This window comes from Lytechinus pictus, chromosome 13, assembly GCF_037042905.1.
Source record: "Lytechinus pictus isolate F3 Inbred chromosome 13, Lp3.0, whole genome shotgun sequence".
Lineage (NCBI taxonomy): Eukaryota > Metazoa > Echinodermata > Echinoidea > Temnopleuroida > Toxopneustidae > Lytechinus > Lytechinus pictus.
The window spans coordinates 19,067,463-19,080,978 of NC_087257.1; the positions used below are offsets into that span (position 1 = coordinate 19,067,463).

General features: G+C 35.8%; 1 protein-coding gene across 2 annotated transcripts; it reads right to left on the reverse strand.

Moving 5' to 3' along the window:
* Window positions 1-2,772: 2,772 nt before the first annotated feature.
* LOC129274614 (histidine protein methyltransferase 1 homolog) lies at window positions 2,773-13,415 on the reverse strand. Of its 2 annotated transcripts, none has more exons than XM_054911393.2 (8): window positions 13,162-13,415; window positions 10,430-10,518; window positions 9,325-9,469; window positions 8,225-8,388; window positions 7,288-7,424; window positions 6,610-6,708; window positions 5,758-5,873; window positions 2,773-4,852 (listed from the first exon to the last, which is right to left on the reverse strand). In XM_054911393.2, exons 1-8 carry the CDS (start codon window positions 13,226-13,228, stop codon window positions 4,785-4,787), a joined length of 885 nt encoding a protein of 294 aa, XP_054767368.2. In that variant the 5' UTR covers window positions 13,229-13,415; the 3' UTR covers window positions 2,773-4,784. The 2 variants fall into 2 exon arrangements, with proteins under 2 accessions (XP_054767368.2, XP_063964525.1); XM_064108455.1 differs by lacking the exon at window positions 13,162-13,415 and adding an exon at window positions 12,515-12,832.
* Between the last annotated feature and the right edge of the window lie 101 nt (window positions 13,416-13,516).

Consider the following 13,516-nt stretch of genomic DNA (forward strand, 5'->3'; position numbering starts at 1 on the left):
AAGGGAATTTTATGAGAAATGTTTCGCAGGGTAAGTTTGATTTCGCCCTTTCCCCTTGACACAGCGTGAAAACCAGCATTTCTGCGCAAACAGATTTCTGCGAGCTTTACAAAAATGGACAATGCTCACTCTTGTGTAACATTCTGTCAAAACTTTTACTCTCATTGGATAGATGAGACCCAACCCAAGATTATATGTGAAAAAATTACCCACATGTTGTATATTTCTTAATTCCCAGGGCTTTGTCAAAGTGTAAACTTTTTTTGATACGCACTGTACAGCAGCAAAATACTGGATCAATGTGATGTTACAGTTGATAAACAAACAAAGACCGATCCCATTCACAGATCATTTACCGAGACAAGTATGCATAAAACCTGGTGATGTTTAGGCCTACTGTAATGATGGAAAATGAAGTACATGTACTTTTAGTTTATATGTACATATACTATAGGCCTGTACCACCTTGACTGCGTATATATCTCATGAAACGCTCCTAAGTTGTTTTCAAGTAACATACCCTCACCTTTTAAACCCTTGAAAAACAAGAACACCCACACAAAGTGAGAATAATAACATGGGGAATATCCTTGAGGAAATCCCGAATTTGTGAACTTTCTGAAATCAAAATGAGGCTTTAACATGGCACATGACAAACTTTTCCATAGCTTTTTTTTTTACAAAAAAAAAGAGGAACTAATTGGCATTAGGTTTGGTGACAAAAGACTGTGAAAATAAAAGTTTGATAATTTTGTTATAAAAATGAAGGTTTTTTAAGAATTGTATCTTACGTATCCCGATCAATGACAAAATGAAATGTTCACGTTTATAATACAGTTCCATTTTGCTAAGATCGCTTCACTCACTCACATTTTCATGTTTTTCTTCAAATTTCTTATTTTATTTCTTTTACATGTGTACCATGTCTCTGCCCCATTCAAAGCTTCAGCTCATTATGTATGTGACCAGAACAAGTGCTTTCAGATGCCCCGCTCCCCTCCATGATGATCAGATGACAAGATCTTGGATCTTGTTATGTCTACATCCCACTTGTGAGATGATCAGATGACATGATCTTCAGATTTCATCATGTCTACATCCCATGGGAGGTGATCAAGTGACATGATCTGGTATCTAGCCATGTCTTCATCTTTTAGAAGGGATGATCAGATGACATGATCATAGATCCAACGCCAGTATGTTGTATTATGATGATTCGATGTTGCAACCGCAAATTGTAAGCGCGCCATCTAGTGTTGGTCTCTTGGCCATGGTCATTAAAGACAGTCACACGTAACCTCAAAATTGTCTAGTTTATTTACTTAAGTCTTATCTTATTAACCCTTGGCGCAAGATCATGTCATCAGTGGCCCGTAACACAAAGCTTTATACCAATGATCGTAGAGCATTTTCTACGATTGATTCCATTGACTACAATGTACAATCAATTGTAAAAATCAAGCGTACGATTAATTGCTAGCCTTTGTGTTACGGGACCCTGATCATCTTTACCAGAAGGATGTAGACATGACAGGATTCGAGATCTCATCCTCTGGTCATCTCTCCAAAATGATGTAGACATGACTTTTCCTCTTTAAAAGGGATGTAGACATAACACGATGATAATTATCTGAACATCTGGATGTCACTTTTAAGCTTCTATACAAAACTTTCCATCTGTTACTCAACTAAACTTGAGATACCGATGCAATGGACGGATCTTCAGTTTATGGTGCAATATAGGATGTCATCTAAAACTAAAGATCATTTAAAGTCATGCTCGAGTTTATCTGAGAAATATGACTTCCTCTGCCGAGATCTGCACAATTAACCAGAGGATTATGAAACGAGCCTGACAGAGCCCTTGTTTTTACTTTTGTCACTTTCGCCTTTTCAAGCATTCTTCCTTGATTCCTTATGCTGTATTCCCTTTCTATTCTTTCTTTGTTTTCTTTTCACCTAATTCTCTTCTTTCTCTCTTTACCCTCTCCGCTTTTATTTGTGTTTTTTCTGATTCTCCATCCTTTTCTTCTCTACTCTTTTCCCTCCACCCCATTCTTGTTTAATCCCTTTTCTCTCTCTCTTCTTTTTACACAGCTGGGCTTCATACTTTCATCATTAGAGTGTTACTTTATATGCTTTGTACATTAAACTACTATTATGCAATTGATTATAAATTCATTATTTCAAGATGAACTCCAATAGTATGGGCAATTTTCTTTTGTGTGTCACATATGGGGTTTTTCTTATGATTTTGTCATATATTTATGAATTGTATTTGTAAGGAAAATTACAGTAGTTGTTGTTTTTTCTCTTGAGGATACTCATTGAATATGATCAAAGAATATTCCAGACTGTCTCCAAGCTTTGCTATTTATTCAATGAGGCAGATTTATTTAAGATATTTTGAAGAGTACAATGACCTTGTATTGACTCCAGTAGAAAATATGGATTGCTGGCAAGGAAAAAAGGACATTAGGATTAGGTATGTTGTTTTCATTGTTAAATTCACTGTCATTCAACAGTCTTCTAGAACATGGAGAATTGGACTGAAGCAGAAAGAAGCAGAATGTTATTTTTAAAGACAAAATTAGAAGCTTCCAGTGTATTGGAAAAAAAAGACAGGCAGTTTCTTCAAGGATATCAGAACTCAGAGTTTCAAGCCAGAGTTTATGTCAGTGCATAGTTTACCTCTACGTGGACTACAACATTAACTTCTGTGGAATTATTTTCACATCATCAATGAACTGTATGCATTGTTTTATGAGAGGAATTCTCAGTTTTCACCAAGACCATCAACTTGTTCTTGAGAACATTTTTCAACCCATTCACAGACATTTTAACTCACTACAGCTCTAGATTGTAATCATCTACTAATTTTCAACATCACTTTTGTCATCGCAAACATTGTGGACTTTAATTTAAGGAGTTTCCACAGTCCCATTTCGATAATGATATGCAGTATCTGTGGAATATAACAGAAATGACTCTTCAAGATATGTAAGATAATTTATTATTTTGTTTACTTTGTCCTCTTTTCCATTGTTGTGATTCTTTTTGTACAGTAACAATTTCAACTGCAACTGACACAATCATGACAAATATTATCAATCAGTCTTGGGACAACAGAAATGTGCTTGAATTAGGATACATATGATCCATGTTACACACGGTTTGCTTAATCTAGTATTACTTCGACTTTGGTGAATATTTAACTTTGGAACGTTGACTCATACAAGTTACCGTTTATATGTATATCCAATAAAAAAGGTATAAGAGAAGTGTAGCAAAAATAATGAAATTGAATGAAGACAAGTGACTCATACATTACATTCAAAGAACTCAATCCAAATCAAATGAGGAAAGGTAATAAACAAAAATGTAACAAAATAATTTTATTAAAAGATTGGTGGGCTCCACTCCCCTACCTGTACCAAAGTAATAGCTCACGGTCTAAATCCATCGCCTCACTCACAGCTTTGCTTGCTTGTCATCTCTTAGCTATCCCTCCGAGTATGATGTGTGCTTGCTAATTTTTCTTGGAAAGCCTGAAGAGACCAATCCTCAATATACATTTTATTTCAAGCAGATGGGGCAGATGAAGTAATCTGTCAAGTCGTTTGTGTTCATTTTTGACAGTTTTCTGGCTGCCCGCAGCTCATCACTTTGACCAAAAAGTTCAGTCTCTGACGGCAGCATCAGTTGTTCCGCTGATTTACTGGGGATGGTGGTCAAATGTCAGGAATTTTTTTAGCAAATCCCCAGAAAAAAAATGTTATTCCTGTCTTATCATCACTATGCTTCTTTCTTTGAGTTTGAAACGCACTTCTGATCTCCATTTCTTTCTATCCTTGGCACAGTCACAGTCCATGACTCTTTGTCAAATCTGGCATTGCTTCAACTCGATATGAGGCTGTCCTTCAAACATTTTTTGTTAATAATCTCCGACAGGATAACACCCGTTGACAGCCTGTGCTCAGTTCCTCATTCCAAAATTCAAGGAGATGTATTTATGGATACGGCATCATGAGCATCCTAAGAACCAGTGATGATGGCATGGCGGTTGTGTCATTGTCCGGCAAGCATTAAATGGCAGGTTTTACATCCTGCTGGTTCCAAGATTTTTCCCGACTTATTTTCAGATCGTAGATGCCATTTCATTTACTGGGTGCAAGCCAGGTTGCTGTTTCATAACGCCTTGCTATAGTAACAAATGCAGAAAATTTCTATAACAAATTTACCATCAGCCAATCAGACAGAGAGATTTCAGTAGCTTCTAACTGTTATTGCAAATTCGTTCTTATAACAATTTTATGAAATGGATCCCAGAAATGTATTTAGATCATCAACCTCAGGTTGTTGCTTCACTTTCAGATGTGACGGCCCAGGAGAGTCACATGACCGTTGACAAAGAGAATCCATCATGTGGAGTCTAGTCAGTCCTCCTAAAAAGCAGGGCGCATCTACACATTCACATGTGTGGTAGTATGGTGGAAGTGATTCATCACCCGACTTCTAAGAAATTGTGAGTCCTCGTAAGCGAGCCACCAGAGGAACAATGGTTTAAGGTCCTCTCCGAGGGACCTGGAATGAGGATAAACACCTTGCCAATGGCTCTAGTGCACCATGTGGAAATCTAAGTGGATTGCAATACGTACCAAGCCCATCTTCTGACTGAGATAAACATGCCTCCTCTTTCACGGGCAAGCATGAAGACAAGATGAGTTGGCATATTGAAACCGAATATCAATATCGATTCCAAGGTGCTGACAAATAAAGATCTGCTATGAAGTTTTGAAGTCCTTCGTCTCCGGCCGTAAGAATCGCATTTCGAGTATCTCTCTCTGCACTCCTGCAAAAGAATTTGGTGCAGAAAAAATTAAATCAATTTCACTTAAAATATAAATTGATTTCATTTTCATTTCATACGGACAAATGAAAATATTTCCCCCAATTTTCTCTCACTTTAATAATATGAGTCATATCTGCCCAAATAATTTTGTTCCCCCCCTATTTGTTATTTTATTTGTATCTTGGTAAACTCTCTTCTTAATAACAACAAAATTCTTAATACAGAACCCTCAAATAAATCAATCTGTGAGGTCATCACTGTTCTTTCCCGTTTATGAAAAAATGTCTATGAAGAAATTAATAAACTCAAAATAATTAATTGAGTTGAAAGGTGTGCATGAGTGGCTATCAATAAATCAAAATAATTCAAAGGAAGGCTGATTTCACAGATTCTATTGTGAGTCAAGCAGTGACCATGTTTTCTATATTTTTTTCAGAAGAACTTTACTAAAAAAAAAAAATAAATAACAGTTCACGTAAGGGCTTCTAACATGGTGCACCTGCAAAGAACTTCACCCAATTTTAATAAAATGATATAATTCAACTTAGTCTTTAATAATACTACTAATTATAACACAGTTATTGTATAGCGCATATCACATTATGAATAACGTCTCTATGCACTTCCAAAGGACTTGGATATTATTACCCTGGCTTTAGCCCAGCAGCCATTTACAGCACGTGGCATTTCAAGGAATAAATTCCTGCCAAGTATCCATTCATCTCACCTGGGTTGAGTGCAGCACAATGTGGATGAATTTCTTGCTGATGGAAATTACGCCATGGCTGGGATTTGAACCTACAACCCTATGTTTCAGAGACAGAAGACTAATCCACTGGGCCACAACGCTTTTGTAATAAACAGGTATGGTTAACAGTGAAATGAAAATCACGCTTTGCTCTTACCCTGCCTGATAACTTTAGCAGATTCTATCTCAAATTCTCCCTTCTCCTTTACAAACTCTTCAAACTGCCTCGTTCCACCTCCTACACCAAAGTAATGCGTCTTAGCAGCAAGATATCTGTGGCTTCAGTTAAGGCAAAACTAACACAGTTGCAGCAAATGAGTTCATGTGAAAGTCTTTGAAACAAATGTTAATTTTCATCATATCACTGTGCTCTCTGTCACCTGTTGGGGCTTGTACACTATAGACTCTGTGATTATTTTTTCATTAAATATTAAACTTGTCATCATCATCATCATCACCATCATTGTCATCATCAATATCATTGTCATCATCAATGTTATCATCATCATCATCATCACCATCATTTTCACCATCATCATGATCATCATCATCACCACCATCATCATCTTCATCATCATCACTATAATCTTTGTATTCTTCCTCCGCTTTTATCGGAGATCAACAGCAGGCTGTTGCATAAAGAGTGTCAATGAACTGTTAATGGTTACAGAGAGGAAAGAGATGTAATATGGCTAATATGGAGTTTATAGAGGAAAGTCATCATTTAGTTGGGAGGTGAGGTAAAGAGAGCATGGGAGTAACACCGCCGTTGTGAATGCATTTCCTTTGGATGTATAATAGAGGGAGTAGATTTCATCTGGCAGGCATTTACTTCTAAGCTTAATTATTGCAGGATTCTTGTCACCATCATCATTATTGCCATCATCATCATCATCATCATCATCACCACCATCATCAATAATCAAACCTTATTAAATACATGCGCTGTGTAAAAAAGTAATTCTAAGGATAATGACGAATAAATATAACTAATCTATTTAAAGGATACACTTTGCCTTTTGGTTTGAGTACGCTTCTGATAATGTTGTAAAGCCTGGGTTGTGAGTCTAAGCTGTATATGGTCTCTGAAGTCAGAATAACATCATACCTATAAAGGTGTGTAAAGATTAGAATACAAACTGTGGCATATAATTAATGAGAATTAAAGCAATCAATTAGGTTTGGCCAAACCTTGATCTTTGGAATAGCAATGGCCAGTATTTGGAAAAAACATACTGAACCTGGTAAGCACAGTTTGTTAATGAAGGTTCCCTTATTCAAATTTAGGCTATACAGATCTGGGCCCCATCTTACAAAGAGTTATGATTGATCCAATCAATCGTAACTCTATGGAAATCCATCAGTGTCATAATTTTTTCTACAGGAAATTTGCACAATGTCCTTTGCACACAAAGATAAGCACAGTGAATTATCCAGAAAACAATGAATGTATGAATATACATCGTAGTTAGAAAATATTCTGAACAAACATGAATAATAGATGTTGACATTGCTGGCCATCCATAGTTGTGATTGATCAGATCAATCTCATCTCTTTGTAAGACAGGGCCCTGGGACCCATTTCATATAACTTGTTACAAATTTGCAATAACAGTTAAAAGCTACTGAAATCCTTCAATCTGATTGGCTGATGGTAAATTTGTTATAGAAATTGTGCATATGTTACCTGGTGGCTCTCTTCAATAATAGATCTTGCACTAAACTCCAATCCCCAGATAAGAAATGACATCTTTTATTGTAGACCTCTGGTTTGGTATTCAGCTGGACGTTCGGAATGGTCAAGAGTTCCAAGACCTCTTCATTCTATGAGTAAGAAACCAAAGTAAATACTAAAATCCCTGAACTTTGGGGCTGAAATGTAAAGAAAATTACAATATCATTTTTTTTCACTCATTCCTTTCTTGCAATTCCTAATGAAGAGAATAAGTGGAAAAGCTTCAGCATGTCGAGTCCAAACTCTTCGTTTTTTTGGTTAAGAATTTTGTGATACCAAAATTTGAATCATTTATACAAATGCCAGCTTTCATTAATCCTTTTAAATCTCATGTATTAGCAATCAATAAAGATTGATAAAATATTTGTTCATAAGTTAGAAATGTGTCAATCCGCATGGAAAAACAGTGGTTTTAATGTTTCAACCATGTTGCTAATTGAAAAAGAAAATTGATAATTATTTTTATTTAGATACTGGTATTGTTTTCAAGGCATTGAACAAAAGATTTTATAATTCTATTTTGTTTATGCTGAAATAATAGTGTCAATGAGTGTTATTACAAGTACAAGGTGAAAAAATGCTCATGAACAAAAGCATGTAAAAAGGCTAGTTTTTCAAGACCAGGCAATGTACGCACATGAAATTGCTAAAATCAGAAAAGTATACTCTCTAACCCTCTCACAATAGTGAAATATTAGAAGCATTATTTAGGACAGGGAGAGCATGACAAAATATTTGTTTCAAGGTACTCTATGGAAGGATGACTACTTGTTTCAAGTCCATTTTAAAAGCCCCTGTACAATCATGTCTCCACTTTGTAATAACAGAGACTGATGATGGAGAGTTCCATGTATATAAAAATGTATATTTAATAATCTAATAATCATACATAGTCTTGAAAATGGACAGTAGCTCCTTTCTGTAGAGAGTAGATCCCTGGTAGACCTGCTCCACATCCAAGCTCCAAGATGTTTTGACCAGAGAAAGATGCTGGGTCCAGGTCCTGCAAATACTGGACCAAGTCTACGGAACATTCCCAGACTTTCAGTCCACCTGTTTGTCAAAAAAAAAGTCTAAAAGTCAACTTTTCACATAGTTATAAAATATAGCAAAATCTACAATTAAATTCTGCATATCAATTAAGTTCATTGTATAATAGCCTCAAAATATTGTCTATTCCAAATAGTTGTGCATACATAAAAAATACTAAGCAGACCTCTTGGCCATTTTCATTTTGTGCACAAAACTATTGAACTCACAATCGCGAATACAGACATATATAAGAGTTCCCTCTTGGAGCTCTTAAGGTTAAATGGCGCGAAAAGGTTAAATGTGCAGAAAGGCTTGGGTAATTTTTTTTTTGCCAAGGTAAAATGGATGTTTAATTCTGGGTGACAAGCCTTGTGTAGATCTTTTGGTGTACAGCAAGACAATTACATTACAGCACTAAACTTAAAAATGAAGACAGTCCAGTGGCAAATCTCACTAACTCATTAGCTATCATTAATATAATTTCCATCAATGTTGTAAACTCAGATGAGATATTTTGGCTAGGAAATGCAAGCCAAATTGTGCTTTTGACATCAAAGCCAGCACCATCAGAATATTTGAATTCACCCAATACACCCGTTCAAATATAGACTAAAATTCTATGGAAATCACTGTAGTTATTAAAGTGTCTTTGCCTATAAGTAGCTATTAAGACCACAACAATTTATTCCACTTTATAGGACAAATTTGACTTAGACGACATGTTTTGCATAATCTGGTGTAGTCTAGACTTTTGAAGATTGACTGCAAGTTTCATGTTTAATGAGATGATCTTGAACAGATGCATGAATTGTAGCAGGCCTATATAGTAATCAATTTTAGATCAAAATGAAACTGGATGTGAACATTTAGGTTGAATTCTCCCCCCCCCCCAAACAAAAAACAACAGACAAACAAAAAAACAACAAACAAACTGAAAGTGGTTTTCTGACAACTTACCTTCATAAATGCATGGCAGTAGATCCGAATGAGTTGTAATGGCTTCCTTGATTTCACTCTTTTCATCAATCATTCCTTCAACGTCTTGAGGACACAGGTAAGATAGGATGACATCACCAAATGAAACTTGCAGTATTCTCTTATCCTAAAGGTCAAAGGTTAAAGGATCAAAGGTCAAGCTAATCGATATGAAATGATTTATCATATATCATTAAAATGGGAGAGATCAGCAACACCATACAACCATGGGCCTACTGAGTACTATCTTTCACTATTTAGTTAAGTCTACCACCATGGTCTTATAATAGAGGTCAACAAAATGGATAAAAAATCATCATAGCCCAAAATGGGGATAAAGTTCAGTTACATTAAACAAAACTCATCCTCCTAATGATAGTCAAAGGTCAACCACATTTGACACATCAAATTGGGTCAAGGAAAAGGTCAAACTGATTAATATGCACACAAAATTGACTTCAATAGTAATCTCTTAATCCAAAGGTCAACAGTTGCACTCAGTAAATTTACTTATTCTAGAAAGGTGAACACAGTCACATGACATGATACCATCAGTAGGCCTTTCTTGCACCTTATGGGGGGGGGGGGTATTCTTCATATCATTATTGATCTCAACATTCAAATGCTCATTACTTTCTTATTATTTGTTCAATTTTTCTGAAACTTTCACTGACTTGTTTCCTTGACTCATGTTCTGTCATCACACAAGCTTACTCGTTCCATGAACTGAGTTTACATTTGAAAAAGTGGAAATCACATCAACTGATCTTTAGAGACTGATTAGACTTGATTGGACTAAATGGAAATTAGACTAAGGGCATATCAGACAAAATGTAGACCAAATGGAAAATAGACAAAATTTCTAAAAAACCAAATGGGTTTAGTCCATGTGGTATGAGACTATGTCACAAGTAGACCATGTTAGTCTGTTGACTACTGAATTCTTTGATTCTCATAGACTTTGAACAGGGACCACCCGGTTCCAGTACAAAAGGGGTTAATATAAACCCCTCTGGATCCACCAGGACCAGCGAGCAAATCTATAACCTCTCACAGGACTTCATCCAATAATATGTCAATCATTTACCTTAAATTTAATCTGATCATAAGGAATGCAGATCTCTCTTGCTGGTCGAAGGGTCACACGTACATCATTCTTTTCTCCAGATTCTTCAGCTGGAAGAGAAGCAAAAGAAAAATTTAAAAGAAAAAAAATGTAACAGACGTATTGATGTACAATGCCTTCCTTTAAGTTTAAAGGGGTACTCCAGGCTAAAAAATGATACGATTTCAACAGATAAAGCAAAATCAGACATAAAAACACTGAAAATTTTCATCAAAAAATCATATTGGGATTAATAAGGTCCAAAAATAGAAAATATTAGATGTAGATCTATAACATATTTTAAGTGTATGAAGAATATTTTGTGCAACTTACTGTGTTTCAAGGCAGACATATTTCCTGACAAAATTCACATTAAAAAAAAAAAAAATCGAGTCTTCAAAGCCAAAGACGGTAGTAGTAGATCTCTAGTAGTACTAACGTTAGTAATCTAATGAAAATCTTATTACAGGCTCATTTTCCCAAGACTTCTTGTGTCCAAATTTTGGTATAGTAGGACTGTCGGATCACTCTAGGCGACACCCCAATACTTACCCGTGCTAATAAACTGGGACTCCACTCACGCGCGTTTGGGCCTCCCTAGCTTAGAACTAAGCACTAATATCACCTTAAAAACTAAATCTACAAGGTATGTATAATCTATTTATAACTTTAATAATGTTTAATCGGTACTCACCGGTTCTTTTGTTGCATTTTCAGACCATTTCTCACAATTCTTCGTAAATATTTGCGGCAAATTTTGTCGCCATAGACAGCTTAGCGTCCATCTTTATTGATAAATGGAGCGCCCTTTACGATAGTTGTTAATGCCGCGGATAAATCGTTAGGCATTTTGGCCTGTGTTCAAGGCGTTCTTTCTGTTTTATTTTTTATATTGAAGATTGTGCATTTGTTGAATAGCGCCGTCTACGTCAGGTATGAGATCGAGTGTATAAATACACTCTTCCAAAATAATTATGATTCCGACCTGGCGCTGTTTAACTTCAATCTCTTTCACCTAAATTAGCGATGAATGCTAGCATTATAAAATATATATTATTAACGTCTGACGAAAAGAATAACCAACCGATCAGCTGACGAGAACGCGAATCACGTGATCTTCATATCAGCTTCGATCGCGAGTCAGAAGAGAAGAGCAGCTGCCCAGAAAATCAGGAAAAAGCCGTGAAAATGTAAGTTCCCCTTCATTTCTTTCATTTTTTGTTGTTGCTAACGATGCATTTACACTATAAAATTATAATTTAAATAAGAGAAAGGAATAGAGCTTGTACTTGTGATATAATTGCCTAAATATCCTGTTCTCAGAGATTTCTAACCAAAAATACTACTGATGTCGCCTATGAGGTCCATACATGTAATGTTGGATCTCATTGGTACTAGGAGTGTGTCGGATCAAGGAAAGAATGCAAATGTTGTAGGCCTATGGGAGAGTCAACAAAATCAATACACTATCTGTCATGAGGACGGTGTTCATCTACGGGCCCGTGCTGGTATTACCGGACAGTATCATGATTTCGGACGCACATATTAGTATTACTGCGTACAAAAACAATTTTGTACCGAAAGACTTCCGCAGTTCAGAGCAATACATAGAAGATTGCAAAAACAAGGTGAAAATATCCAACTTTTACCTTAGAAAATGCTTACAATATCATATAACATAGTTTTGCATTAACAACTGATATATTTTCTGATGGAAATATGGGCCTGATTTGCCGAATTTCAATCTTGTCTGCTCCTTCGATCGAATGTTGAGGTGTGGTGTATTGTGGGTGATCGTCGACGGCTCATTAATTATCAAGGTGTGCAAGGTTTACCATGATTAGAGCCGTCGATGATCGACAGCGCATCGATAGAACTTGAGGAGCGTCACGATACGAACGAGCATAATATTAGAAAGTGCCATAAGGGCATGAAACATATGCAGTTAAAAAAAAATTAAATCTGCTCAGATTCAATATAAAAAAAGCAAACAAAAACTTAGAATTTACTCATTAATGAAGAAAAATGCACACCAATTCTTTCTTACATCATTATAATCAATAATACCTTTACCCATCCGGCATCATGATGTAATTTGTCACGCAAGAAAATGATTGTTTTTCGTTGAGGGGTAGGTATGCGGCAAGCACTCATTCAATGAACAAGCAAGTGCGATGCAACGAAAACGGTTGGTAAAAAATATAAAATAATTTTATTAATATTATATTCATAATTTCATATTTGGAATAGCAAGTGCAAATTTTTCTTGATTGTATTTCCTCTAGATGTCACTTTTAAAGCACTGAAATAAAGGTGTCCGGCAATATGATACACTGCCATACAATAATCTTCAGAATTGGAGGAGGCAGTGCTGCTTTTACAGTTGGCATTCCATACAATCAGTACCAAAATTAAAAATTACAATTTTTACAGGATGTTTTTAACTTTCTCCAAGTCCAAGAAGCATCCATAAAAATGACATTTTATTAAATCAAGAAAAATGCATGTCTCTTATTATTAGAAATAGGCAGTGATAAGCTATCATCACTCAAAGAATAAAGACTATTTCTAGCATCGTTTGCTATGCTGATTGCCTGTGTCCCATGTACTACTTTTTGCGTTAGTAGATCTAGCCGCCTAGCACTCATTCGATGAACAAGGTATGGCTAGTAACAGTACAACATATGATTTATAAAAAATTATATGACTCCTACCACCAGATTCAGGTTCAACATCGGCACCTTCTGCATCTAATTCAAAACTAAATTTGAAATCCCCCATATTTAAGCCATAAAGAGGGCTAATTATGCTTTATGCACGTAACTCTCTCGAAGTTCCTCGTGAACCGTCCCAGCAGCCGTCAGCATAATGCTATGAAGTGCCGCCGATTCCAAATTATATAAACTAGAAATTCACGCGGATATCTAGCGAGCTGCGAGTCAGAGACAGTGTTTTCCATATAGACCTACCCGTGGGCCCATGGGTGTCGATAGTTAATAAAATAACAATAATAATAATAAATTGATAATAATAATATTAATAATAGTTATAATAATAATATTAATGATA

Excerpts from the sequence above, each read along its gene's own strand:
- LOC129274614 (XM_054911393.2), bottom strand. The coding sequence starts at position 13,228 with ATGGGGGATTTCAAATTTAGTTTTGAATTAGATGCAGAAGGTGCCGAT. Across the intron at positions 5,874-6,609 it reads CTCAAACCAAAAGGCAAAGT|ATATCTTGCTGCTAAGACGC; the intron begins GTATCCTTTAAA and ends CTGAAGCCACAG. Across the intron at positions 4,853-5,757 it reads TGCTAAAGTTATCAGGCAGG|GAGTGCAGAGAGAGATACTC; the intron begins GTAAGAGCAAAG and ends ATTCTTTTGCAG.